We start from the raw sequence: 27,830 nt of genomic DNA, 5'->3' as shown, positions 1-27,830 counted from the left end.
TGATGGTTGTGTAATATAATAATCAGCACAAAGCCTAGAGAACCAGAGCTGAGATCGTGAATTAAAACGCTATTTATTTATTTAATGCTCACGTTTGCTGTGCTTGTTCATAAGGCTTATTAAACACTGTAAAGCTTTTCTTTAATCTAACTTACAGCTGTAACATATATGTGATAGTTAATAGAATAATGAATAGGATAAAAATTAAATAAAAAAACTATATAGACATACATAAAACAACAAAAATGACAAATAATAAGTAATGAATAAACTAAAATGAAAAGAAAAAAAACATATTTTTCTTAAAACTAAAATAAATTATTTATAACCTAAATAAAACCTAAGGTAATTTTTACTTCAACTAATTTAAATTTAAAATTATAAAATTTTTAAATATTATATTAAAATATATTAAATATATTATATTATATTAAATTATATAGACATTAAAAAAGAAGAGGAAAACATACAACAAAATATACCAGAAATTAAATAACTAATAAGCTTAAAATTAAATAGATTTTTAACTGCAAATTAAAAAAAAATACAATGAAATAAAACAATCTATTTTTATTTCAGCTTGCAACATTTCAATATTTCTCATTTTCACTCAAAGTACTAAAATAACTAAAACTAAAATCTATATAGACTAAAAAAAACACCTAGAATGAATGCAAAAATACATACAAAAATGTATGGACAAAAATAAACGACTAAAACATAAAAGATTAATAAACGTCCTTTTCTCATTTTGTTTAGTTTAATTTAAAGTACCACATAAAATAACTAAAAGTGAAAGGGAAATAAAAAAAATTAATAAATAAATAAAAATAATTAATAAAATTACTAGAATGAAGGCAGAAAATGAACAAATAAAAGAAATTGATACTCTGTAATGAGACCTCTATATGGTTACAGTAAGAACGAGTCGGGGTTTCTAGCCGTGCCATTGGTCCAGAGGGGTGTGGTCGTGGTCGCCGTGGGTTACAGCATCGCTCCTGAAGGTACGGCTCTCAGAGAGGATGATGGGTAATGTCAGTCCCTGCGAGTGTGTGTGTGTGTGTGTGTGTATTGATGTCGGTGTGTTTAGGGGACATGGATCTGATGGTGTCACAGGTGCGCAGGAGCCTGGTGTCCGTCATCCAGCAGTACTCACACATCAGGTGAGGTGTGTCTGTCTCAGGTGAGGTGGCTGATGGGATACCTGTGTGTTCATGCTGTCTCTCTGTGGTTCTGCAGTGGTCTTTATCTGTGTGGACATTCGGCTGGAGCTCATCTGGCAGCGATGGTTCTGTCCACCGACTGGACACAGTACAACATATCACCTCAAATCAAAGGTATATCTCCATTAAAACTCTTAGAATTAACCCCGTAAAGCCTGACATGTGAAATTATAGAATTACTGTAGTTATTCTGATGCAGTCAAGATTTGTTCGTGCATCTTTCTATCTATTTAGCCCTCGTTAAGTGTGAATATGTTGATTTATTCTCTTTTAAACGTTCCTAGGTGCGTTTCTCGTCAGCGGCGTTTACGACCTGCAGCCCATTCTGTCCACCTACGTGAACGAGCCGCTGAAGATGACCGAGTGAGAGCCTCGTCTTAATGCAAACTCTTTGAAAAGATGCTGCTTTTATTCTTAAAGATCAGAAAACGTGTTCTAACAAGCTGCAGTGACATCATGCAGTGAAGCTCCGCCCACTGTGGAATCTCATTGGTCCACAGTCTTGTGTGTTAAACATGCTGCTATGGGTTGTTTAAACTAAATTAGGGAGCTCAGTGATACAGTGTGAGTTTGTGTTTCAGGGAAGTGGCGTTGAGGAACAGCCCTAGTCACTTCCTGCCACAGCTCAAGCGCTCGTCCGCTTCCTGTGACATCATCGTCGCTGTCGCGCAGAACGACTCGCCCGAGTTTCGCAAGCAGTCGGAGGAATATTTCAAAGTAAGTGTGGAATGCTCCACAGAAATCATGACATTATCCACATCATCAGACACTATATTCTGTTATTTTAGTTTTATATTTCGTCGAGGCTGATGTTGTTTGTGTTGTGTTCTAGGCTTTGCAATCTGCCGGTCTTAAAGTCTCTTTTGAAGACGTTCCCAACACGGATCACTTCAACATTATAGAGCAACTCGTCGATGAAGATTACCATCTTACAAAGGTCAGCGGGTCATGTGAGGCCTGCATGACTGAGCAAATAACAAATGCCTAATTTTATGTACTTACTTGCTTTATTGATTTACTGATAAATTGGGATTGTGTTTCAAAATGCATTTTTTTAAAGCTTTTGATTGGTGTGCTTGTTTGAAGGGCTGCACATGTGCATTATTAGAAACGTGTGCATAATAAATTGTTATTATTAGTATTATTAATAACAGTATATTATCATTACTTAATAATGATAATAATAATAATAATAATAATAATATTTAACTATGCATTTATAATAGCGCATTTAGTATTTAAATATGCAACTATATATTATTATTATTACTACTAATAATAAATAAATAGAAATAAACAAAACAATATTTGACAATATATGACAAGTTTGGAAAAATGAGCTGATTATGAGCCGTTGGCGTGTAAATGAACACAACGCAGTGCATGTATTTATTTAATTAAATTGCAGCTTTTGTAAATTAAAATGTGCAGTTTGCACTAAGCTGTATTGTAATTTCAGGTTTATTTTGATGAATCGTGCTGCCTAATAAATGTTACTAATCACCGTTTCATATCTTCTAAAGCTCCTACTGAAGATGATGGGGAAGAGTTGATGATCGTCCGATTACCCAGAATGCACTGCGCTCAATGAGACCTCACTCTTTGTCCAATCAGACGCCAGTATTACATGTTTTACATTATAATTGAGAGTTTCTGCTGGGAGAAAATGATTGTAAATGGGTCTAAATCGTTATTTAAATGTGTTTTAAATGAAAGTGGCTCTCAGATGTGCCATGAATCAGTTGTTGCTCATAAATAAATAATACAAATATTTAACATTTAAATGATTTGTTTTGATTGATGGCACTGGAAACAACTCTCGCTTTGCATTAAGTTGCACGGATCTATTTGTTGTAGGTTTTATTGAATGGGCACAGATTTCTCTTCTGGACGACCCGGTTTAACCCGTTCTTGCCCTGGTCAGACATGTTTGGTTTGTTATTGTTTGCTAGTCAAATCGAAAACCACTGCTATTCACATTTTAAGCAAGGAAACTGTGTATGAATATGGTGTTTGTGTGTGTTTTGAAGTGTTTCCAGTTTAATAAAATGCTGAAAAGACAAAAATGAACCCATTCGTTGTGATTAATGTTGGTTGTTCATGTCACAGTTAGAGAATGGAGATATTGTTTATAAAAACAACACGGTCTCTGTATTGGAGGTCCGATATTATTCAAGACATTTACTCAAGACAAACCCACTTTTGTACTCATTGTACTCTTCTTAGAAACATTTTAGGATTATATTATGACGCACTGCATCCAAAATTACTTAAATAGCTCATGAATATTAATTAGGTTACGCTGCCGTGCAGTTTCTTCTTGGCGAGATTTCGAGTTGCGTAACCTAATTAATATTTAAAACCGAAGTCGCACTGTGATTCTTTGATTGGCCGGCTAACTTAGAGCTCGCTGCCCGACGTCAACTTTCAGCCAATCAGTGAAATGGACGTAGCGTTGCGTAATTAATATTCAAAAGGCGTCGCGTTACCGGTGTGTTGGCAGCCGGCGGTTCGTTTCGGTGAGAACGACTGAGGAAACGGTGCCAGAACCGGGATGGAGCGGCGATGAAACACAGCCTTTACACACCGAGATTAAATTTCCAAATCTGACTGTGAAATACAGTAAGTATATGATTTAATTTGAAGAACATTCTGGAAATTCAGAGCGTTTCGTCTTCAGCCGCATAAAGGGTTAAATCCGGTTATTCAGAGTTACTTCAGTTTAAGTGTTTGTTATTAAAATGAAATTTTCCATGAAAATCAATATATATAATCGGCTAACTCACTAATAGCAAAAAAAAAAAGTACAATGGTCTAAACGCTCATAAGTTTTCGTTTATAACTGTGTAAAAGTCGTATTGATTCGAGGTTTATATCGTAAAGCTCTGTATTTATGTATTAATAATAATACATCGAGAAGGGACAAATATTAAGAAGGATAAAATCCTCTATAATAGATATTTGTGATGAGATTATGCTCTGTGTTTGTGAGTGAAATCGTGTAAATAAAGAGTTTCCGCGCATGCGCAGACCGGGACACTTCCGGCTGTTAAACATGGTTAAACTTGCATGATGATGATGATGATGGTGGTTTTAAAGCGGCTTTGTTTGAACTCTCTCCCACTGCGGCATTAACACAGAGATGCTCCGAGTCACAAACAGTAGCACATGTTGACGCTGACTCGCAGTTTAAGTTACTAGTTATTAACTTATTATTAATAGTATGAACACATGCATCAGGAGTTGCGAGATTTACAGTCCCAAAGGAAATTGTTAGCAACGCTTTATGATAACTTTCACTAAGAGCGTGATCAAACATTACAGCAATATGAAATAATCATCAGTTAGCAAGTTTAATTAATAGACAGAAATATAACTACATTTAATGATTTGTTTAATAATGTTAAAACATGAATATATTTCAAATAAAAATTCTATAGCATATATATGAACTATATGTATTATATAAATTAATAATAAAGTACACACACACACATTTATATATATATATATATATATATATATATATATATATATATATATATATAATACATAATAATCATATAATTATACCAATATTAATACTATTATATGTAAAATTTTATTTTAAATGAAAAATATATATTATAACACAAATAACATACATGCATATAAATGTCATATAACTAAATTGTTAATAAATTAATATATCAGTATATAATTCTGATTATACTAGAATAATTAAATAAATAATTGCTACACTAATATAGTTCATTTGTTTGTTCATAAGAAATATTAACAGCTACTGATACTGAGTATAATAGAGTATATAAAGCAGTATTATCCGAATATTATAGTTTTACTAGTATGTTTCTTCCCAGTCTCTTATTTGAATGGATCAGAAAGAACGAGATCTGCATGTTCAGTCTCGTTTGCAATCATTTACTAAACAAATCAGCTTTTCTTCTTCTTCTTCAAGAGAGAGAAACACACAGAAACAGTCGTAAGAGTTCATTATTAGTCTTTAATCTGCAGGTTGGTCTTGAACGCTAATAAACCCCTAATGTCTGCTTTCACATTTCCGAGGGTGTTACGGCTTCGGAGAATAATGTGTTGTTATGAAGAGTTAATGTCTGGAGGTTAGTGAGGGTTCAGTATGTGCCTCGTCATTGTGGTGTGGCTCCGTGATCTCAGAAGATGATGATAGAAACTGATGATAAAACACACACACACACACACACACACACACTCGCTCTGAATGAAGGAGACAAACACCACACATGAGGGCCAGGAAGAAAGGTCTGTGTTATTCACATTTATTATATTGAGAAGGACATGTTTAGTTGAATGTCTGTGATGAACACGGATCTAATGTGAGCTCATTGCTGTTTTTTAGGAAGCTAAATTAAGTTGTGAAATAATACACTCTGAGTATGTATTTTTTTACTTTAATGTGGTCCAGAAGTTTGTGGTCTAGTAATATAAAAACTGTTCTGTGTTTTTGTTGTTATAGTTTTAAGTAACTTTTGATTTGTGTTGGTTAAAATAAGTGTTGATAAGTGTTGGTTAAAAACTGAGAATAAATTATATCTGTTTTGTTTTAAATGTTGATTTCATGAATTGTTAAAAAAAAATATTTATTTTATTTTATTTTTTGAGTATTGAATGAATTACTAATTATTTTGTATTTATTTTAGCGTTTAAATGTTTTTTGTTTTTTATCGTAGTCAAAAGTTTGACACAAGCAGTGAAAATACTTTGGTTTTTTATTTTTTTATTTTTATAAATTATGTTTGGCATAATAATTTCATATGCATTTTATCTGTTTTGTGTACTATTTTAAAATCATATTTTATGAAGGTTATTTTGACATGAATGTGTGTGTAGTGTCTTTCAGATGTGTTTCTATCTTAAGAATGATTCAGCGTTTCCTGTTTTCTCCACATTTGTTTATTAAATCATGAGAGAGAAAATATACAATTAAAATGTATGTAATTGCATTTCTTTATTTAAAAAAAATCTTAATATGAGATATGCATAAGATATTATTATTATTACTAAATAAATTAATCAAATAGACTATTAGTATCTGATCTGGTATAATATAATGTAGCAGGTATGTGTTACTAAAGGGTTAAAGGATGACAGAATTTCTAATGTGAATTAATTCTAATTTCTTAGGACGCTTAATTATTGAATTTAATGAATACTGAGTAGTTTACACACAATGCTGTCCGAACGATCTGACACTGCTAGTGAAAATAGTGGCTTTGTGTAAAAGCAAGTGTTAATGAGTGTTTGTTGCTGAGATGAGGAGCCGAGTGGCCTGTGATTTCCTAATGAAGCGTGTTAATGAAGGCAGGTTGATAAACAGCCGTGTTTAGCACTGAGCTCTCTCGGGACGGATGGGATGTTGTTGTTTTGTGCACGTCTGGGAGATGCCGAATGCTTTGCTGCATGGGGAAAAGTCAGAAAGGATTGGCTGTGCACCTGATTGTCATTATTTCATGGACGTGCATGCATTGTTTGGCCGTTTATTTGAAATCAAAAAGTCCAAGAGATGTTTTATTCACATCATCTTCTTGATTCCTCTCTTTTCCATGTCAGCAGAGAGCGGTGACCCAATGCACTCCATGCGGGTTTCCATTCGTGGTGTCTCCATGTTCTCCTCCATCACCAGCTCCATCTCCGACCCACGTTTCCGCTTCCGATGGAGAGCCATCACGGTGGTGACCGTCCTGGCTTTGGCCATCCTCATGTACCTGCACCAATCCTCATCCAGCTCCACTGACAGCAAAGTTAGGAGTCAGCGCTCGTGGAGAACCAGCCGAGACGTGTCAGGCGCAGAGGTAGACCACTTGAGTTTTACACTTAAATACAATATCTTGTCTGGAAACTTGTGACTTTAACTTCTCTACATTTGGAAGACAAGCTTCCTTTTCACTCCACTACATTTCTATCAATGTCCTTTAAGTAGAAAGTCATTACTGTGTAGCAGCTTTGAAAGCCAGTGGGGGATTTTTTTTTCTTACCTTATATTCTCTAAAACGTGATTGAGTCAGTGTTAAAGACCTTGAATGGTCTGCTGTGACTTTAAATGCAGACCTTGAGCCAAAAACTCATTAGCAAACACCAGTGACTTGTACATACACTATATGGACAAAAGTATTGGTAGAACTTCCAAAACTGTGTCAACAAAGATGGAAACATAATTTCTCTAAAATGACTGTATTTATATATATATATATATATACAAATCAGTGCTGTTTGCTAATGAGTTTTTGACTCAAGATGTGCATTTAAAGTCACAGCAGACCAGTCAAGTTCTTCCACACGGACTCAACCAATCATTTACTTTTGACCTTGCTTTATACACAGAGGCATTGTTAGAATAAAAACAGGCTCTTGTCCAAAATGTTGCTGTAAAAATATTGTAATATATCCTAGAATATCATTATATGCTTAAACGTTATGATTTGTACTCGTGGAGATTCATTAGAAGGGGGTGCCAATACTTTTGGCGATATACTGTATTTGACCAGCAGTATCTGTAGTTATAATAATGGAATTGTTTATTTTGTCCGTCTGTAGTCAGGTGTGTTGACCGCGGCTGAATCTCTGGACTCGCGTTATAACGACACGTATCCGCTCAGTCCTCCGGAACACACGGCCGGCGGGATCCGGTACCGGATCGGAGTCATAGCAGACCTGGACACGAACTCACGCAGCCAGAAGGACAACACGTGGTTCAGCTTCCTGAAACGAGGACACCTGCTGGTGTCCGACAGCGGGGACCGTGTGTCCGTGGAGTGGGATCCGGAGACGGTGGTTCTGGAGAGTCATCTGTCGGAGAAGGGCCGCGGGATGGAGCTGTCCGAGCTGGTGGCGTTTAACGGGCACCTATTCAGCGTGGACGACCGTACGGGTGTGGTGTACCGGATAGAGGGCAACCGCGCCGTGCCTTGGGTCATCCTGCCGGACGGAGACGGCTCCGTGTCTAAAGGTAAATACGGCTTGTGTGTTTCGTTTCTTAAAGGAGCCATCAGATGCCCATCATCCACAAGTTAATATGATTCGTTAGGGTCTTAATAAAAAGTCTAAATGGTAGTGTAAAACAACACCCTTTTTACCCCGTCAAAAACAGCTGTGTTCCCAGTGACCCCGTTTCAGTGCATGTTCCTTTAAATGTTAATGAGCTCTGCTGACTCCGCCCCTCTCTTCCCAGCTGCTCTCTGAGAGACTGTTTACTTCAGCAGCATTCTTCGTGAAACTCGCTAATTAACACATTGTTAGTAAAGACGATTCGTGATTTACAAAGAAGCATCTGTAGATGAGGCTGGATCACGAATGATTGAGTGAACAAACACATTTATGTAGATCGGAGGCGCATTCTCTTAAAAACAAACAAACGTAATCATCCTTGTACTGTATTTTTTAATATGTCTCATCCAACTTCCTGTTTAATAAAGAAATGCGTCAAATTTGCTATTTTGTTTTACTACATGCTCAAAAGTACCACATTTTGACCCTTTGTTTATCTATTTCTGTGACCTCTGACCTGTGGCGGCAGGTTTTAAGGCGGAGTGGCTGGCGGTGAAGGACGAGCATCTGTATGTCGGTGGTCTCGGGAAAGAGTGGACGACCATCACCGGAGAGTTCGTCAATAATAACCCCGAGTGGGTGAAGGTGGTCGGTTTTCATGGTGACGTGGAGCACGAGAACTGGGTACCGCGGTATAACGCGCTCAAGAAAGCAGCAGACATCAAACCACCAGGTGAGTCACACACACACACACACACACACACACACACACACACACACACACACACACACACACCTGATCATGATCACATCCAGCGGCCGACTTACACTTACTTAATAAATGATCTCTCCAGTGATGTGTGGTTTGTTCGGAGTACAATATCTGTCTGAGATACAACTATTAGAAAATCTGGAATCTGAGGGAGCAAAAAAAATCTAAATATTGAGGAAATCATCTTTAAAGTTGTTCAGATGAACATTATCTGTGTCTGTCTCAGGTTATCTGATCCACGAGTCGGCCGTGTGGAGCGAGCGTCTCCAGCGCTGGTTCTTCCTCCCGCGCCGAGCGAGCTCCGAACGCTACGAGGAAGCGGCAGACGAGCGCCGAGGCACAAACCTGATCCTGAGCTGCTCGCCGGACTTCAGTGAGATCTCAGCCTCACACATCGGGACGCTCAAACCCACGCTCGGCTTCTCCTCCTTCAGATTCATCCCAGACACAGACGACCAGATCATACTGGCGATCAAATCAGAGGAGGACGCGGGCCGAACCGCCACGTACATCACGGCCTTCACGCTGGACGGACGAATCCTGCTGCCCGACACCAAGATCGGAGACCTCAAATATGAAGGACTAGAGTTCATCTAGACAGACCTCAACAGCAGGCATCCGTCACTCATTAGCAAAGAAACGGCAGCCAGTACATTTTCAGAGATGTGTGCTGTGTGCAGGAGAGCTGCGACGATAAATGTGACCCTGGAGCACAAAAGCACAATTATACATTTCTCTTTTATGCCAAAAATCATTAGGATATTAAGTAAAGATCATGTTTCATGATGATATTTAGTAAACTTCCTACCGTAAATATATTAAACTTCATGTTTGATTAGTAATATGCATGGCTAAGAACTTAATTTGAACAACTTTAAAGATGATTTTCTCAATATTTAGATTTTTTTGGAACCATCAGATTCCAGATTTTCTAATAGTTGTGTCTCGGACAAATATTGTCCTCCGAACAAACCACACATCAATGACAGATTATTTATTCAGACCCTTATGACTGGTTTTGTGGTTCAGGGTCACAAATCGATGCAGAATTGCTTCTGAGCTTAGTTTTTAACAGCAGATGGCGCTCTACTCTCCTAATTTCACCTCAGCTCACAATGCTTTTATGTTTTTGTTTCTGAAGCTTGCAGCGCCATCTACTGTTCAAAACTACGCTCAGAATCGACTCGAGAAAGACTCGCAATAATCTCAGAATCGACTAACTTCTCGATTCGTGATCCGTCGATCTATTTTCTCAGCTCTAGTATGCAGACGTACGTCCTCGATGTGGGACGAGACGCAGAGAAACGCTCAGGGGACTGAAGCAACGGGAAACAGATGCAATAATAGAGGAAACCTCTAATCGAACATGTCAGGGTTTCTGCAGGTTTAAAACCTAAAACAGTATATTTTTCTGTATGTAAGAAAACAGTGTATCTGACACTGTTCTGCGTCTGAATAAACACAATTCTGAAAAAACCTGCATAATGAATAAATGTGTTTGAGAAATGCACTAATGAGAATAATTCCAGTAATTGTTTCAGTAATTGTTTAGAAAAAAAATGCCTTTCTTTTAAAAACTACAACACCTCAAAACATACTTTATTATGTTATTTTTATTTGATTTTCATGTTTTTTAGTGTATAACCTACACTGGATATGTTTAATATTCCTTCGATTTATGTGATTGAATTAAAATACATTTAAAATGAATATGCAAATAAAGATTTATTATTAATTTCAGACTTTTTTTTATTTTTTGTGCCTGGGTTAATTTATGTTTTGTGTTTTAAACAGATTTTACACTAAAGTAAGGACTAAGTCATGTATTTAAATCACAGAATGCGTTATAAAGCATCAGATTGTCAGAGTTTAGTTCCCATGATGATCAGGTTGGTCGGAAGCCCGTCGACTTTCAGCACCTGAAACACATCCAGTGTCTTCAGGAAGTCGAACATTCGTCGGTCGTTGGATCTGAACTCACTGAAAACTCCTTTAGACCCTGTTACCATAAAATGAACAACTTGAGAATAAATTTTTTTGTGTGTGTAACAAATAGAGATCACGATACTAAACTAAACAAAATAAAGTGAGAAAAATATATGAATTACTGCAGTCTATTTACAATTTTACAATTATTATTTAAAATATAATAACCCATTTTTTATATCGATGAGTGAATGATTCAATGACTCACTCATTAATACTTGCTTCATTACTGGATGAATCAGCGTTTTTGAACAAATCTCTTGAATGAAGGAGTCAATAAATATTTTTAAAAGGTAACTTGTCGCCATCTAGTGGTGAGACAATATAAGCCAGTTTCTTTAAAAAGGTGATTTGCTCTATTTTGATCACAGTGTTTATAAACTTTCATCCCAGTATTTCTGTGATGACATTAAAGACAATAAAACAGAAATAATACTTGTGAAGCTGTTTCTTACCTAAACACGGTAACTGCTCTCTCTTGCTCTCTCAGTTTTTTCAGAAACATGTGAATCGTTGTCATTTAGAAATTATATGTCTAAATCTATATCGTGATCTTTTAGCGATTAATCGTGCAGTTCTACGATCAACTGTTGAGAGTGCGGTGAGACTGGTGAGTAATGTAACGCTGCTGATGTCAGTGCAGCGCTCTGATTGGTGGAGAGTGTTGTTAAACTCACCGCTGTCTCTCAGCGCTGACAGCATCTGTTCAATCAGCCGTTTGGCCGTGCTGTGATCAGGAACTCTGGAGTGGATCTGAACGGCCATGACTGATGGGAAATCCTGCAGCATCGTCTCTGGATACTGGAGGGAACACAAAGGGTCAGATCAAGACATTTCTGAGGTTTTAACACTTGAGTTTGTTTCTGTACCTGAGCTTTAGTCATGGCTGTCTTGGCATCGCTGAGGGCGAAGGCATAACCACAAACTCCAGCCGCGTCGTCGAGGATCAGACTGCAGTTCTGCGACGGCGTGACGTGACCCTCCACCAGCCTGACGCAGACACAGAAACCAGTTTGATTAAGTGCTCGGTGACTAACTTAACTAAACTAACTAGTGTATTCCTCTCACCGGTCACCGACCAGCTCCACCTTCTGCTGCGTCTCGATCTGCATCTCCTTAAAGATCTTCTGGACAACAATCATCACCACAGAAATGGAACATGTTAAAGAGAGGAAGGCGAGTAGCTGCTGGTTTAGAGGTGTACTGTCTCTTTAAGAGCGTGTCACCTGGTCTCTAGGGGTGCAGGGTCGTATGGTGTACACGCGTGTGGACGGAGGACTGCGGAACAGGTCACGGATCCCGTGAGACGGCAGCATCCTCTAAACATCAACACAAACAGAAGCACCTTGCTAACACCACACAGCTAAAACAATAACACTCATATATAATAAATGAGGTGAGGACCTGGAGCTCTCCGGACAGGCCTCCTCTGAAGCCCCAGGGCTCGGGGTCATCGGTCAGAGCGAGCGCGGGGTGAGGCGTCTGACCTCCTGCAACACAAACACACGAGGGCTGTGTTATCATGATGAGGGTGATCTCTGAGGACGAGCGTCTCGAGTCTCTCACCCAGGGTCTTGACGAAGGCTTTGGCCATGGTGACGCCGCTCTTGATGTCACAGATGTAGTTGTAGAGGTCGTACAGGACGATCCGGTTGGGAACGTTGGACAGTCTGTTGAACATCCGCACCACAGCGCTGCACATATCGTCAAACTTCTCCGCTCTCCGCCGCCATTCCTCCTTATCCTGCGGAGATCCAGCCACAGGTACATTTACATCAACGCATTATATCCAAAACAACTCACAGTGCATGCAGTGACCCTGACCCGCTCTGAATCCTCTCTGCGCAGCCAGTGCAGCTCCTGCAGCATGAGGACGGCCGTGGCTCCGTGTTCGTACGGCAGATAGAAGAGCTCGGACAGCAGCGTCAGGTCGTCCAGCGTCAGCGGCTCAGCGGTGTACAGAGGGTTGTCTCCGGGTCCTGGAGCGTATCCCTCCGTCTGCATCGGCTCCTCGTCAGACGCCTGGCGTTTAGAGCGGCCCGCTCCTGCACCTGAACACAGGGACACACCGCTGGAATAATCACGAGTGATTGGGATTCCAACATTACTATTAATGCCAATTAAGCAGGTGTTTTTTGATTCTACAGGGTCTTATCTATTATCTAAAACCATAAAAACGTTCAATAGAATAAAACTAGAACTTTAACTTACTATATTTGTCATTTACGTGTCATTTGAAGTACTCGAATAATTAAAACTAGATAAAAGAATAATTAATAATAATAAAAACACAAAAGAATTAACTGAAATTTTAATGAAAACTGATTTTTTTATTAATATAATTCAAAACAATAACAAAAACTATATGAATGATATTAAATAACACTGATTCAATGTTTTTTTTTTAATTCAGCAAATCACAGTATCAGATTTTTTTAAATAAAATATATTGAAAAAAATAATTCGTTTCCTTTATAGTAATGAGAATTTCTTACAATGCTTAATTTGCATAAAAATCCTAAAAATAGGCTTTTTATAAGAAAAACATACATTTTTCTTTGAATTAAGGGTGAAATATGAGCTGTGTATATAATCTTATTATTAATCTTTTGTTCATATTATTTTAATATTTTCTGTTTTTTTATTTTAGTAATTTTTTAGTAGGTTTTAAAAAAAATGTCTATGTAGTTTTCATTTTTTGTTTATTTTAGTATTTCAGTGTATTTAAATGAGAAGTTAAACTGAAATTGATATTTGACATATTTATCAATATCAAGTAATGAAATGTTTTGACGGCCTTTTAAAAATGTATTTACCATCAGGTTGATCTGATCGGCCCAACTCAACCAGCCAATCAGAGAGCGCCAGCCGCAAAGCCTCATGGGGGTTGTAGTCCGAGCCCTGATCGTCTCCATCTGTGCAGCGATGACATCACAGACATTAATAAATGATGCAAACGAAGCGGTGTGAACAGAAGCGATCTTTACCCATAGAGACGTCTCTGTGTCCCGAGCTGCACCAGGTGGCCAGCGTGTGAACAGCCACGAAGTTAAGCTCAAATTCACAGTTGGGGTTGGTGAGGACCCCTCTGAGTTTAGGGATGAGCTCGGTGGGCCGGTTCTTGAAGGGTCCCAGGAACATTCTCTGCGGGTCGTAGTCGTTAGCGTGGATGTTGTCCCAGATGACCGGCGGTCTCCTCAGGACAGCGGACACCTCCTCTATAGACGCCACACTGATGTCCTGGGACACCACCTTCGGCCCTGACGGGACACAAGCATGTTCTGCATGTCGAAAAACTGCCTTCATGCCACTTCCATTACGATGCATTCATGCACTAGTGATGCATCCAGCTCATGGGTTTGATTCGCAGGGAATGCATGCACTGATCAAACGCAGACTCTGAATGCAATGCAAGTCACTTCAGATAAAAGCTTCTGCCAAATGCATGAATGTTAGTGATGCTACCTGTCCAGAGGATGTCGATCCCAGCATTGAGTTTCTCTCCGACCGTGTTCAGATACGCAGACAGCGGCACGCTAGGAGTGCAGAACGCAGCGCAGTAATCTACACAAACCAGATTACAGAAATAATGACACCAGAGTATTTTATTGTGCATTGAAGAAACGCTCAACACTGAGAATGCTGGTGGTTATTTTGAGACGGCTGTGTTTACCTGTGGGGCAGAAGAGGAAGGTGTGCGGCTCGTCCAGGTGCAGAAACACCTGGTTAGTGACGGACACCTGAGCTTCAGCGAACGAGCTGAACGCCTCTTTATCAGCCGGACACATCTCCGTCTCAATGTCGTCAAACAGCAGCGCGAACGACCGGCAGCCGAAGCCACACACCTGCACGCAGTCCACAATACATGATCACACAGATGCTTTACATGAGTGATCTACTGTCTCTGTCTTTATTAGTAATGTGATAGAGATGTGATTGTTTCCAGCGGTGCGCACCTGGCTGAGCTTCCTCTTGAGCGCCGTCAGCTCTTTAGGGTTGGAGAAGGTGATGTCCAGCCCTGGAGAGATGGCATAGATGAACTCCACGTTACGCTCCCGAGCGGCGGAGATCAGCGTCATCAGCTGCTCTGGAAGACACAACCAACACCTCATCTTCAGAAACGACTCGCTTTTACATTACAACTAGAAATCAAATACACTACTCATTGAAATGCAATGTTTAAAAACTTATTAAAAATTATATTATATTTAAATGCATACATTCAATTATTAAACAAAAATATATATTTTTTACTTTTACATTATTTAAAAAAAAAATATTTTTTTTTTACATTTTAAAATAAAAATGTAAAAAAAAATATATTAATTACTATTGAAGAGATGCTTAAATAGCATGTTTTTTCCCCACCTCTATGAGCCCAAAAATAATTTTGCATTATATCCAATTATATTATATTAAAATAGACTCATTTAAAAAAAATACATTATGCCATTAAACAAATAAAAAATATATAATTGTGTTTAAACTTTGTCATTAAATTTAATAAAGTTATTTCTTAACATTTCAATATAAAAATAATTAAAAAATATATAAATTATTATTTAAGATATGCTTAAATAGCATGTTCTCCCCTCCTCTACAAGCCAAAAATAAATTTTGCATTATATCCAATTATATTATATTCAAATGCATAAATTTTAATAAAGAAATTATCATATTAAAAATATTTATAATTGTTTTTCCGTGTCCAGAGATCGGGTCGTCGGGGGTCTCGCCTTCGACTGTCGCCCGATCCTCTATGCACCGGCCCCTTACGCTCCCTCCTGCAGGTGGTGAGCCCACAGGAGGGCGGCCCCACGTCACTCCTTCGGGCTAAGCCCGGCCGGACGCCATGGGGGAAGGCCCGGCCACCAGGCGCTCGCATACGGGCCCCAACCCCGGGCCTGGCTCCAGGGTGGGGCCCCGGCTGCGCCATGCCGGGCGACGTCACGGTCCTTGATTTTAATTCTGCCATAAGGGGTTTTATGAACTGTTCTTAGTCTGGCCCGTCACCAAGGACCTGTTTGCCTTGGGAGACCCTACCAGGAGCGTATAGCCCCAGACAACATAGCTCCCAGGATCATTCGGGTACTCAAACCTCTCCACCACGATAAGGTGTCAGTTCAGTTCATTTTTGCGGATGATGTTGTCGTGTTGGCATCCTCAGACCAGGACCTTCAGTGTGCATTGGGACGGTTTGCAGCCGAGTGTGAATCGGCTGGGATGAGAATCAGCACCTCCAAGTCCGAGGCCATGGTTCTCAGTCGGAAAAGGGTGGATTGCCCACTTCAGGTTGGTGGAGAGTTCCTGCCTCAAGTGGAGGAGTTCAGGTATCTTGGAGTCTTGTTCACGAGTGAGGGAAGGATGGAGCGGGAGATTGACAGACGGATCGGTGCAGTTTCTGCAGTAATGCGGTCGCTGTACCGGTCTGTCGTGGTGAAGAAGGAGCTGAGCTGTAAGGCAAAGCTCTCGATTTACCGGTCAATCTATGTTCCTACTCTCACCTATGGTCATGTGCTGTGGGTCATGACCGAAAGGACAAGATCCCGGATACAGGCGGCCGAAATGAGCTTTCTCCGTCGGGTTGCTGGGCACTCCCTTAGAGATAGGGTGAGAAGCTCGGTCACTCGGGAGGAGATCAGAGTAGAGCCGCTGCTCCTCCACATCGAGAGGAGCCAGCTGAGGTGGCTCGGGCATCTATTTCGGATGCCTCCTGGACGCCTTCCCAGGGAGGTGTTCCAGGCACGTCTCACCGGGAGGAGGCCCCGGGGAAGACCTAGGACACGCTGGAGGGACTATGTCTCCCCGCTGGCCTGGGAACACCTCGGTATCCCCCCCGGAAGAGCTGGAGGAAGTGGCTAGGGAGAGGGAAGTCTGGGCGTCTCTGCTTAGACTGTTGCCCCCGCGACCCGGCCCCGGATAAGCGGAAGATGATGGATGGATGGATGGATAATTGTTTTTCAACTTTTACATTATTTTTAATTTTAAAAAGTCTTAACCTTTCAATCTAAAATGTATTTCAAAAATATTACCGTATTTTTCGGACTATAAGTCGCACCTGAGTATAAGTCGCATCTGTCAAAAAATACGTCATGATGAGGAAAAATACATATAAGTCGCATTTATTTAGAACCAAGAACCAAGAGAAAACATTACCGTCTCCAGCCGCTAGATGGCGCTCTATGTCTTCAGTGTAGACTACAGGAGAACTGAGCAGCACAGAGCGCCCTCTAGCGGCTGGAGACGGTAATGTTTTCTGTTGGTTCATTTCTCTTGGTTCATGTCAAATTAATTTTAATAAATAAGTCGCACCTGACTATAAGTCGCAGGACCAGCCAAACTATGAAAAAAAGTGCAACTTACAGTCTGGAAAATACGGTAATTATTATTGAAGATACACTTAAATAGCATGTGGAGGTCGTTCTGGATAATAGTGTCTGCTGAATGCATGAGTGTGCAGCTTCACTTATCGTCACCTGCTTCCTCCAGTGAATACAGATCCCTCCAGTACATCCGGTGTTTGTAATCATCTTTTGGGGCGTACAGATATGCGTTCAAGCCCCATTTCTGCTCTCTTTAACACGAACACACAGAGAAGAAGTGAGATAAATGAGCTGATAAGAGCTGATGGCATGTGATAAGAGCGGTTCGTTCACCTCCTGAAGAGCTCTTTCCTCTGGCTCATAGTCCACGGCCTCCCATAAAACCCTGCAGCACACAAAGATCACTTCATACAGCTGTGACCCTTCACAAACACAACTTACAACAACAACACAGCAATACACTCTTGTGTATTTATTGTAATACATAATATGAAATATTCTACAAATTGTATATCTTGTTTATTATATACACACACCTTTCAGATGTCCTGCATTTATAATAATATAAGTGGTACACTCTATGCATTATTATTAGTATGATCATATCACTAAAATACTAATGAAAACAATATAAAAATTGTGGTTGTGAATTAAAATTCAGATATGCTGCACTTTTGGGGCTGCATGATTTGTCTACATTTATGCAATAATATTAATATTGCAATGGAAACAAAATTATAATAATTTCCTGCTATGGCTACAAAATAAAAACAAAAAATAATAAATAAATTATTATTATTGTACTAATCTTACTAGAAAGTAAAATTAAATTAATAATAATAATAATAATTATTAAAAATATTATACTGCTGCTTAAAATAAATCAATTACTAAATGAGTACAAAAAAACGTGTAATATTTTACTGCAAAATATAAAAAATACTAAGTAAAAACAATGCAAATATTTTTATTGTATATTTAATTTCTAAATAAAAGTATCACATTATAAACGCATTAACATGAATAGTTTATTGTATCGTTATATTTGAAGAATGATCATATTATATTACATTATTTTATGTTAAATCATATGTTTTTGGTGACCCACTCACCCTCGACGACTCCACTGAGGAACATCTTGGATATCTTGGACATGATTCCTGGTTTTGCAGCAGATCTAAAGATCAGGGGATTGTCACGAGCATGTAGATGATCGCTCTCTGTGCTCTTGAATGGATCTGAACCGAGGTCTGTGCATCTGCCGACACTGAACTGACACCGCTTTTAAAATAATGTTCATGTTTATGATCTCTCTGCTTCCTTATTGAACTCGTGGTCACCCCGTCGCGCATGCGCGCTTCAACAGCTGTCAAATAAACCCCGCCCACTTTCTGCGCGTGGCTCCGCCCAATTTCTGCTCGTCAAACCGTCAACTCTACAGCTGTTTAAGGTAAATCTACGATTAAACTATCTGAATGTTAACAAAAGTCACTACATTTCAAACTATATTATAATTGCATGAACAGTTGTCAAATGTGCCTTTGAAATGTTTGAAAATAACGCTGAAGTGAACATAAAGGAACTTAAACATTGGTTTGCCAAACGTGACGAACTTCTACAATAACAAACCAATAATCATTAAGAAAGTCGTTGATTCTTCATTTCTTCCAAATAATCTTTCAAGCTAGACATGTTTTTGGTGGAATATCGTTTTAAATGGTAATTAATCTACAAGTTTTTCAGTTGCTTAATGACGTCGCCCTCCGTCACGTGACATCGTTTTAGGCGGGAAAACGATCCGTGAGTACGATCTGCGGATATTCGATGAATTCTCTGATGATTAATCTGCAATAACTTTTCTATTCACTTCACATTTGGTGATTATTGTGGAACTAGACAATCCAAACATTAATATTAACACCACCCACTAACCACAAACACTACACATATTAGAATTACAACCCATTCTGTCAAATGTTTTAATTATTACGTTTGTTCTAACATCTTTTATTTTGACATATATAATACATGATTAAATTTACAGTGTTTTGAGTTCAGTGTAACAGAACATAAACCATTCATTAGCACATAAACCTTTTTATTCAGTTATAAACAAAGGGAATGTGTTTTCATATATAAATATATTTGCATGTTATATTTGCTTTCATAATGATGATTTCATCCTTTCATGCCATTTCATTCTTATGTACAACACTTAATGAGGAAAAAGTAGGGTTTTAAGTGTCAAGTAATAGAGAGCTGAAAGCAAAGCCAGTTTAGTGAAGTCCAACAGAACAATAAACAACAACAAAACAGCTTTTCCAGATCAAGTTCAAGCGCAGCTCTTCTGTGCAGCATGTGATTGTCTAATGTTACGTGGATTTATATCACCATTATTCCCAGATAGAGCTTCACTTGGACTTAACCCAGAATGTGAACCAGCTAAATTGGTCAGTGGTGAAATCAGCGTCTGATTCATGAAGATCTCATCTTCCGTCCTCTCTGAGCTTGTTTCAGCAGCGTGTCGAAGTCGAACTTCGACTGGATGCTGGAGCCACATCTCGATTGGAATCTAAAGAACAGAATAAGAAATAAATGCCAAACCGAAACATCCTGATGTTTAGAATACATTACGCAAAGCATTAACAGTAGGGCTCCAGGATTGGTGAAAAAAAAATTGTGATTTTTCTAATAAAATTTTTGATTTTTGTTATATGTATATATATATATAGATTTTTATTTAATGCCATGTCGCCATCAAAGGCTATTTTTAAGGCAAAAAATACAATATAGCTATAAAATAATATATTTCTTATTATTACTACTAGTAAATAAAAACTAATTACTAAATAGATCAAATAAGAAATATTAGTATTGTAATATTTTTCTGCTTTATTAACACTGGGACCGTGTTGGTCTCTGACTGCATTAAATCTGTGACAACATCCTCTTCTGTCCCGAGGAGACAAATCAATTAAATCTGAGGCAAGATAAGCTTTTATGGACTGAAATGATTGAGTGCTGATAAAGCACCTGTTCTTATCTGATCTGATGTAAATGAGCTGATAGTGTCTGGATAATTACACGCGATCATAAACGAACCTGTATTGATCATTTACCTTGAGTCCCGAACTGCTCCAGAAGACGGGTCAGATCAGCCGCTTCAATCCCTGCAAACACACACTGCATGAGACTCTTTCACACTTTCATTTTAGGATCACGAATATACTACTGTACTTTTTACAGAAATCATTTGAATTCCACCCCCCTCCCATTTTAATTTTTAAGTTTGAGTAATCTTGTTGTTTTTGTAAGTTTAATATATACATATATATATATAATTTTTTTAATACAATGTTTGCATGTAGCTTTTGTTTAGTTTTTAAACACACACACACACATATATATATACATATATTTTTTTTATCTATTATTATTCTAGAAACATTGTTTTTATATTTAAATTTAATTTTATCTAAACCTTTAAAGAGTATTATTTTATATTATTTTATTTTATTTGAGTCTATTTAGTTTCTGATAGTTTTTCTTAATATTTTAAATTAATTGTTTTTTATATTTATATATTTTCCCCCATTTTTATTAGTTTCTGTTATTTAAAAAAAAAAAAAAAATTATTTCCGTTTTATTTAGTTATTTTACTACATCAAGCAGATAGTGTTATTTAGTAACTATTCATATTCTTTTACATTTTCTTTATTATGTTCCTTGTCATTTTTATTTGGTTGCATTTTTATTAAAGTGTGTATATATATAATTATATAAAATTATTCCAATTTTTATATTTGTTTTTCATTTTAGCTAAACCTTTAAAAATAATTTACTTTATATGTTTTATATTTGAGTCTATTTAGTTTTTATTAAAAAAAATAATATTTATATAATTTGTATTAGTTTCTGTTATTTAAAAAAAAATCTGTTTAGTTATTATTACTTTTTTATTTCAGTTATGGTTATAGTTGTTTTATTACATCAAATAAAACTAAATGAAAACCCAGTCCAACTTGATTAAGCTTTGGCAACCAGCCGAAACAAAATATTGTATTTAAACTTATATCTATATGTTTCCGAACGAGACGAACGTTCTGCTCACCGATTGCTCCACACGTCGTCTGCTTCCGTCTCCTTCCTGAAGCTTCGGGTTCGTCCTCAGAGACTCGAACCTCTTCACAAGAAACACCAGCGTCTGGTTCTGAGGCTGAGATTATGGGCTGTCGTGTGGGTTTCAAGGGCACTAAAACCGGGTTTGGAGGGTCAATGCAAAGACCTACAGCTGTCCTTGCATCTTTCCGAGAGAGACGAGAGATTCCCAGCGGCTGCGATGGAGATGTGTGTAGAGCTGAAACAACGAATCGATTTAATCGATTAAAATCGATTATTACAATAGTTGTCAACTAATTTAGTAATCGATTCGTCGCTAAATAAATTTTATTTGCCATAAGCGGCTCATTTCGTGCATATTTCAAATCTGCGGTGACCAAAGTGTGGCAGTAATGAGCCACCGGAGGTTTTACTCAGCCAGTACAGCAGGTGAAGTAGCGAATAGCCAATAGCTGGCCTCGTTTTATGTCACGTGCTTCCCGAACAGCGTCTCTGCAGCATTCAGCGGGAAGTGGGAGTACTTTACTTTGAGCCTTCAAAATGAAGAGTAACCTGTAAACTCTGCACTACTGAACTGTTTAAGGGGCCGTTCACATATCGTGTCTTTTGCGTGCTCAAGTTCGTTATTTCCTATGTAGGCGCGCAGTATGCACTCTCATAATGGAAGCGACGCGGTCGCGACACGCACGCGGTGCGATGCCATGGTCCACACCGCATCCATTTATCCTTTGCTGAAATTTCCGGGTCTTCATGGAGAGGGCACGTCATGGAGAGAGCACGTCATAGTTACTTAGCAAAGGCAGACGCCTCAGGGGCGCTTCTGCCCGAGCGCTTTGGAAAGAAGGAGAAAGCGGCGCGACTAGCGTTTTCCACGCGTTTTTAGGTGCGATATGTGAACGGCCCCTAAGAATTTTATTTGTGCAGATTCTCCAGTACAAGGTTGTTTGCAAATGTTTAGTCGTAAAAGCTGATAACATTGCCTTTTAACAGTTAACATTTAAAGCTTTACAAACATGTTATGTGATCAGTTTGTCGTTTACCAGTTCATAATTCAGACTTGCAGCCTAATTATGACTGAATGAGAGAGGTAAATGTTTGAGTATATTTAAAATGCACTTCTTTTCTAAGTATTCACTGCTCTTTTTCACACAGCAGGTTTTTTGTGTGTGTCCCAATTTTTTTTTTCTGGACAACCTTCTGATGGATTTTACTTTAAATTGTGAGTTCCATTCAGGTTTCATGCCATTGGCACTTTTTTTCGAAGGATTGTTTACAATTTCACAGCATAAGCTATAAAGCTTTTTCCCAGTAAATAATAAAATACAATGCACTGCAATTCTGTTTTATCCTTATACTTCGTGAAAATATGTTCTCAAAGATTCCTTAAGCTTTGTTTGGGATGTTAAACTACTTTAGGAGCTCTAAGGACTGCCATGGTGAAAACAATATTTGAAATCTCCTTGTGAATTTTGCTAGAGTATGGGTCAGTGTTTTGATTGGAGAAGAGTTCGACAAAGGATTACTAACATAATAAAACAACTCCAGGTATATTTTTGATGAGGATATGACAATGCAAAATGGTTAAAATCTCTTAAAAATCTATGCTGAATGATAAAGACCCTTTATTAATAATTTACTTGGGGAAAAAATGGAAAAAACTAAAATATAAGTACATAAACCGATTAATCGATTATCAAAATAATCGTTAGTTGCAGCCCTAGATGTGTGTGGATCCAGCTTCGGCTTGGGAAGCTGGTGAAGCGAAGGCCATTTGGTTCGAAAGTCATTATGGAAACCGATGTTTTTGACCTTGAAAACAACGTCTGATTTAAACTCTGACCTTTATATTCCAGTGAATTCAAAGATATAAAGTCATCATGATAAGGAATTACAACAGTCCTATAATCTGTGAATTTAAGTCATATTTCCTGTAACTACAGCACAGCACTTTACTGAATACAGTCTGTTAAAAATGACATTGCTTAATAGAATTAAAATTATTTTACCCGGTAATTACAATTATGTTTGCACTTTAAAACGCCATCATACTGCCCTTAGAAAACGTTATCATAGTAACGACAGTAAAAATATCGTAGTAACTACAGGAAAGGGTTAAATACTGAAAGCTTCGTACATTTGAATTTCACATTTTTACAGGAGTAACAAATGAATATAACATTAACGAAATGTATTTTATTATTTTTAATTAATAGTTTCAATAAAAATAATTACAAGAAAATAGAGTATGAATTTTAAAACTTTCTATCAGAAATTCGGTTTTACGCAAAATGTAGATTTTGTTTAAATCAAATATTTATTCGATTCTGCATTTCAATAATACAGTTGTTTACATAATTCCCATTGGTTTTCAGAAGCAAAATGTTTTCAAAAAACATTTTTGAAACAAACATTGACAAAAATATGCTATAAAATGTCAAATTTATTTCTAATTTTAAGTACTAAATAACTAAAATTATATAATCTAAAATGTATAAAAAAATATATTAAATTGTATATACCCAGACTATAATTATTTAAATTTTCTTAACTATATAGTAACAATTTATTTAATTTTATATATGAAGAGTTTGTTTGCAAAAACAGATAACTCCATTTTTTATTTTACCACAAAATAAACATTTTTTTATTTCGTTTATATAATTTATAATGAAAACCGAATATATTAAAATAAAATCTAATTCAAAGTATTAACAAAAACAATAATTGTAATGTCAATTTTACAAAAAAAAAAAGTTTTTTTAATTGTGATTTCTTTCATTATGTATTGCTAAAGGTCAATATTAAATATATATTAGCGAATACTGGATATCAAACGTTCATCTCTTCCATTTTTACATTATATTATCTTATAAAATCACTAATAAATTAATAGCTCTGTTAAATGTTATCTTTATGAATATACATTTTTATCATTATAATGCCTAAATTACATGTGTAGATTTTAAAACATTTGATTTTGTTTTTTATTGTTTTATTTTTAATTTATTTAGACAAAATAGGGAAGCTATTGGTCATACAAATAGATAAAGTAGATAGTACATCACATTAAACTCTTCTCAAAGAACTAGAAAAGTTTTAATAAGAGCATTATTTCCACATGTTCTGCTGTTAATTCCTCTCTCTCTCTCTCTCTCTCTCTCTCTCTCTCTCTCTCTCTCTCTCTCTTTCTCTCTCTCTCTCTCTCTCTCTCTCTTCCTCTTCCCTCGTTTCCCGTTTCAGTGGCCTCTCAGAATTTGGCAGGAGACCTAAAAAACCTCTCTAATGAAACCTAGAAGAGAGAAAACACACACACACACACACACACACTTTACATTTCCTTCAACTAGTGTATTGTTTAACGTTTATTCATCTAATATAGGTGATATATAATAAACTAATATATGTAATATATACTCATATATAGGGTCAATATATGTGACCCTGGAGCACAAAACCAGTCACACGGGTCAAAAGTCAAGCTGAATATATGATCTCTCCAGTGATGTGTGGTTTGTTCGGAGGACAATATCTGTCTGAGACACAACTATTTTAAAATCTGGAATCAGAGGGAGCAAAAACATCTAAATATTGAGAAAATCATCTTTTAAAGTTGTTCAAATGTGTGTGTGTGTTGTTCCGCAGAAAGCCTCAGTCAACACACAGGACCCCTGACCTTTAACCTGACACCCCATCAGCCGTTGGCAGCAGAACACCAGCGCTAAAAGCTGCTCCATCATGTGTGGAGGTGCAATCATCCGATCCCAGATCAGAGAGAGAGAGAGGAGAGAGAGAGAGAGAGAGAGAGAGAGAGAGAGAGAGAGAGAGAGGGAGAGAGAGAGGGAGAGAGAGAGAGAGGGAGAGAGAGAACACGCGTGTTAAAGGAAACAGTCTCATACTCACTGTTAGAGATTAACGTGTGCGCAGAGAAACCTGACAGAGACACAGGAGAGACAACCAGCTTCAGTAGAGGTACAGGATCTCTCACACACACACACACACACACACACACACACACACACACACACACACACACACACACACACATTTCTATAATGTAAGGTCAGAATAAGGTCAGTAATATCTCCAGATGAACTCTTCCTGGACTGAAGCAGCTCAGCTTTACTTGATTCTCCATCAGTCATGTTTTAGAGTCTCAGATCTGATCCTCAGGATCTTTTGAGCAGCGTTTGTTTCTCTGTTCCTCAGCGGAGGAATGATCTTACTAGAGACACACCTGAAATACAGTGCAGTCCTTCGCTTAGTTTCCTCAACTAGGCTTGAGTTGTGAAGCTTATGAAATGTATTTTATTAACTGAAGCATGAGCAAAATCACATTTTTAAGTGGAAAAGATATATATTGTAGTCTAATTAAACGTACCATTATTCTTCTATAGTCTTATATTATTATGTGATTTAGTCACACATCGAAGAAAAGGTGTTTTTTCTAAAAAGAGTGAAACTCTGACCAAATCTAATTTTCTTGATGATTTGATATTTTATAATAGTGATTTTATAATTGTATTCTTATAACTTCAAAGTATAAGTGAAAAGTATGAATGAGTGACTAATAAGGCAGTAAGTGCTCCTCTGCTGCCATCTACAGGTTATAATGGTGATTAGATGTATTTTTTATTTTTACACAGTGTTCATAGCAGCATATTTTGGTCATCTGTTAAAAATAACATTCAAATTAGATCATTTAGAAGCTGTAAAGAGCTGGAAACAGTGTGACATGCCTGTAAATCATGGATGCAAGGGAGTGTTTAGAGAAAAGTCTTGAGGAAAACAGTGTAAAACATTTACAAAACAATTAAATAAAAAAGTAATTAAACAAAAAAAAATCAAGAGCAAAAAGATAAAAAATAACGAATAAAAACAAAAATGTATAAATAATTTTTATGAATTGATAGAAATAAAACAAATACATACATTTTTTGTAAAATATTTAAATAAAAGAATATATCAATTATTATATAATAAAGAAGATTAAAATAAGTTGTATAAACATTAATATAAAGACATTAATATAAACATAAACATTAAAGTTATAAAGTAAATTAAGCTAATAAATAATAAGAATAAGTCATAAATATGCTAAATTAAATTTGGATAAGTAAATAAATGAATTACAAAATAAATAATAAAGATTGCAAATTAAATTAAATAATTGTAACAAATAAAAAAAATAATGAATTATTTAAAAATATTATAAAAAAAGCAAATGCATGGAAATACAGTTAAAATACATAAATAAATACATAGCTAACAGTAACTTAATAGAAGCAATATATTTTCCCAATAGTATTTTAGACATATCTATAATATATTTTTTCACAGTATGATTGGATGAAACTATATAGATGCCTTGTACTTTGTTATTTTGTGACGATGAACTAGACGATTAATTGGTTTCTGCTTGATAATGGTGATATAAACAGTGATCCGCACGCCTTTGAGCTGGAGACTGATCAAACACAAATGAGACTCACACTGAAGTACAGAAGCGCTCCGAGATCACGTGTGTGTGTGTGTGTGTCTCCGTCTCTGCTCTCATTCCTTTGTGCTGGCTCTTTCTTTAACCTCTCTCTGTGTGTGTGTGTGTGTGTGTGTGAGAGCAGCAGCAGGAGGATCTCTTCGCCTCTGTTCCAGCGTTCGGCTCCGCTGACGGGGATGTGAGAAGATGTCGGTGGGAGGCTGTGCGTGTCCCGGTAAGCTCCAGCTTTCTCTGCAGGGACACAGACAGGTTAGATGAGCACAAACATGGCTGCCCGTCTCCGGACGTCTGACTCTAGCAAGACGCTGCTCCAACAGCTGGTTTGTGTTGCAGACGTGTGAGGGTTTTCTCCTCCAGGGAGCGTGGTTCCTACAGGTTTGATTTGTTAAACGGCAGATCTGGGGCTCTTCTAGCTGAAGTCAGAGGTGTGTGGAGTGGCTTGATTTGAGGGTAAAGGTCAGGTCGTTTTAGACTCGACCCCTGCTGTGTGCCGCTCACACACACACACACACACACACACACACATCAGACACGCTTTCTGTCAGATCTCATGTCTATCCTAGAAATCAACAAGTGTTCACATGATGCAGTTAATAACATAAACACTGATAGAAAATAGTTCAGATTTGATTTAATCTTAGGAACTTCCTCAGTATTTTCATGTTTCTGTAGTAGTTTAACAGCATGCATTTAATAACAAAATAATTTGAATAAAAAAAAAAAAATTATTGTGATAATGTCCAGCTATATTTTCAGTTGTTCACATCTAATTATCTGCTTGTTGATTATGTCAAACTACTAAATAATATTTTAGATGCATTTAATGCTAAAAACATTCATAGAAAATAGTTCAAATCTAATAAAACATTAAGTATTTCATCCAATGTTTGCTT

General features: G+C 37.2%; 3 protein-coding genes across 5 annotated transcripts; 2 read left to right on the top strand and 1 right to left on the bottom strand.

The window, feature by feature from the left end:
- The first annotated feature begins 866 nt into the window (after positions 1–866).
- Positions 867–3,293, top strand: LOC127934346 (kynurenine formamidase-like). The gene is made up of 7 exons (XM_052531663.1): positions 867–1,004; positions 1,091–1,163; positions 1,240–1,337; positions 1,508–1,586; positions 1,805–1,940; positions 2,056–2,160; positions 2,747–3,293. The coding sequence occupies exons 1-7, from the start codon at positions 896–898 to the stop codon at positions 2,774–2,776; spliced, it is 630 nt and encodes a 209-aa protein (XP_052387623.1). The 5' UTR covers positions 867–895; the 3' UTR covers positions 2,777–3,293.
- A 407-nt stretch (positions 3,294–3,700) lies between these two features.
- LOC127934345 (soluble calcium-activated nucleotidase 1) lies at positions 3,701–10,553 on the top strand. Of its 3 annotated transcripts, none has more exons than XM_052531662.1 (5): positions 3,701–3,845; positions 6,813–7,051; positions 7,794–8,205; positions 8,773–8,976; positions 9,242–10,553. In XM_052531662.1, exons 2-5 carry the CDS (start codon positions 6,827–6,829, stop codon positions 9,610–9,612), a joined length of 1,212 nt encoding a protein of 403 aa, XP_052387622.1. In that variant the 5' UTR covers positions 3,701–3,845; positions 6,813–6,826; the 3' UTR covers positions 9,613–10,553. The 3 variants fall into 3 exon arrangements, with proteins under 3 accessions (XP_052387622.1, XP_052387621.1, XP_052387620.1); XM_052531661.1 differs by having other exon boundaries at positions 6,810–7,051; XM_052531660.1 differs by lacking the exon at positions 3,701–3,845 and adding an exon at positions 5,468–5,501.
- A 57-nt stretch (positions 10,554–10,610) lies between these two features.
- On the bottom strand, positions 10,611–18,656 carry LOC127934348 (protein O-GlcNAcase-like). Its single transcript, XM_052531665.1, has 16 exons — positions 18,437–18,656; positions 17,658–17,709; positions 17,478–17,575; positions 14,958–15,088; positions 14,675–14,846; positions 14,467–14,565; positions 13,989–14,261; positions 13,818–13,916; positions 12,826–13,052; positions 12,568–12,745; positions 12,406–12,491; positions 12,228–12,320; positions 12,070–12,128; positions 11,871–11,991; positions 11,679–11,802; positions 10,611–11,014 (listed from the first exon to the last, which is right to left on the bottom strand). Exons 1-16 carry the CDS (start codon positions 18,477–18,479, stop codon positions 10,878–10,880), a joined length of 1,992 nt encoding a protein of 663 aa, XP_052387625.1. The 5' UTR covers positions 18,480–18,656; the 3' UTR covers positions 10,611–10,877.
- Between the last annotated feature and the right edge of the window lie 9,174 nt (positions 18,657–27,830).

This window comes from Carassius gibelio, chromosome A18 (genome assembly GCF_023724105.1).
Source record: "Carassius gibelio isolate Cgi1373 ecotype wild population from Czech Republic chromosome A18, carGib1.2-hapl.c, whole genome shotgun sequence".
Classification (NCBI taxonomy): Eukaryota; Metazoa; Chordata; class Actinopteri; order Cypriniformes; family Cyprinidae; genus Carassius; species Carassius gibelio.
This window is presented reverse-complemented; position numbering and strand designations above follow the sequence as displayed.

Excerpts from the sequence above, each read along its gene's own strand:
- LOC127934348 (XM_052531665.1), bottom strand. The coding sequence starts at position 18,479 with ATGTCCAAGATATCCAAGATGTTCCTCAGTGGAGTCGTCGAGG. Across the intron at positions 13,053-13,817 it reads CCGATCAGATCAACCTGATG|GTGCAGGAGCGGGCCGCTCT; the intron begins GTAAATACATTT and ends CCCTGTGTTCAG. Across the intron at positions 12,129-12,227 it reads CCTGCACCCCTAGAGACCAG|AAGATCTTTAAGGAGATGCA; the intron begins GTGACACGCTCT and ends ATTGTTGTCCAG.
- LOC127934346 (XM_052531663.1), top strand. The coding sequence starts at position 896 with ATGAGACCTCTATATGGTTACAGTAAGAACGAGTCGGGGTTTCTAGCC. Across the intron at positions 1,338-1,507 it reads CATATCACCTCAAATCAAAG|GTGCGTTTCTCGTCAGCGGC; the intron begins GTATATCTCCAT and ends AAACGTTCCTAG. Across the intron at positions 2,161-2,746 it reads AAGATTACCATCTTACAAAG|CTCCTACTGAAGATGATGGG; the intron begins GTCAGCGGGTCA and ends TATCTTCTAAAG.
- LOC127934345 (XM_052531660.1), top strand. Across the intron at positions 7,052-7,793 it reads GAGACGTGTCAGGCGCAGAG|TCAGGTGTGTTGACCGCGGC; the intron begins GTAGACCACTTG and ends GTCCGTCTGTAG. Across the intron at positions 8,977-9,241 it reads AGCAGACATCAAACCACCAG|GTTATCTGATCCACGAGTCG; the intron begins GTGAGTCACACA and ends TGTCTGTCTCAG.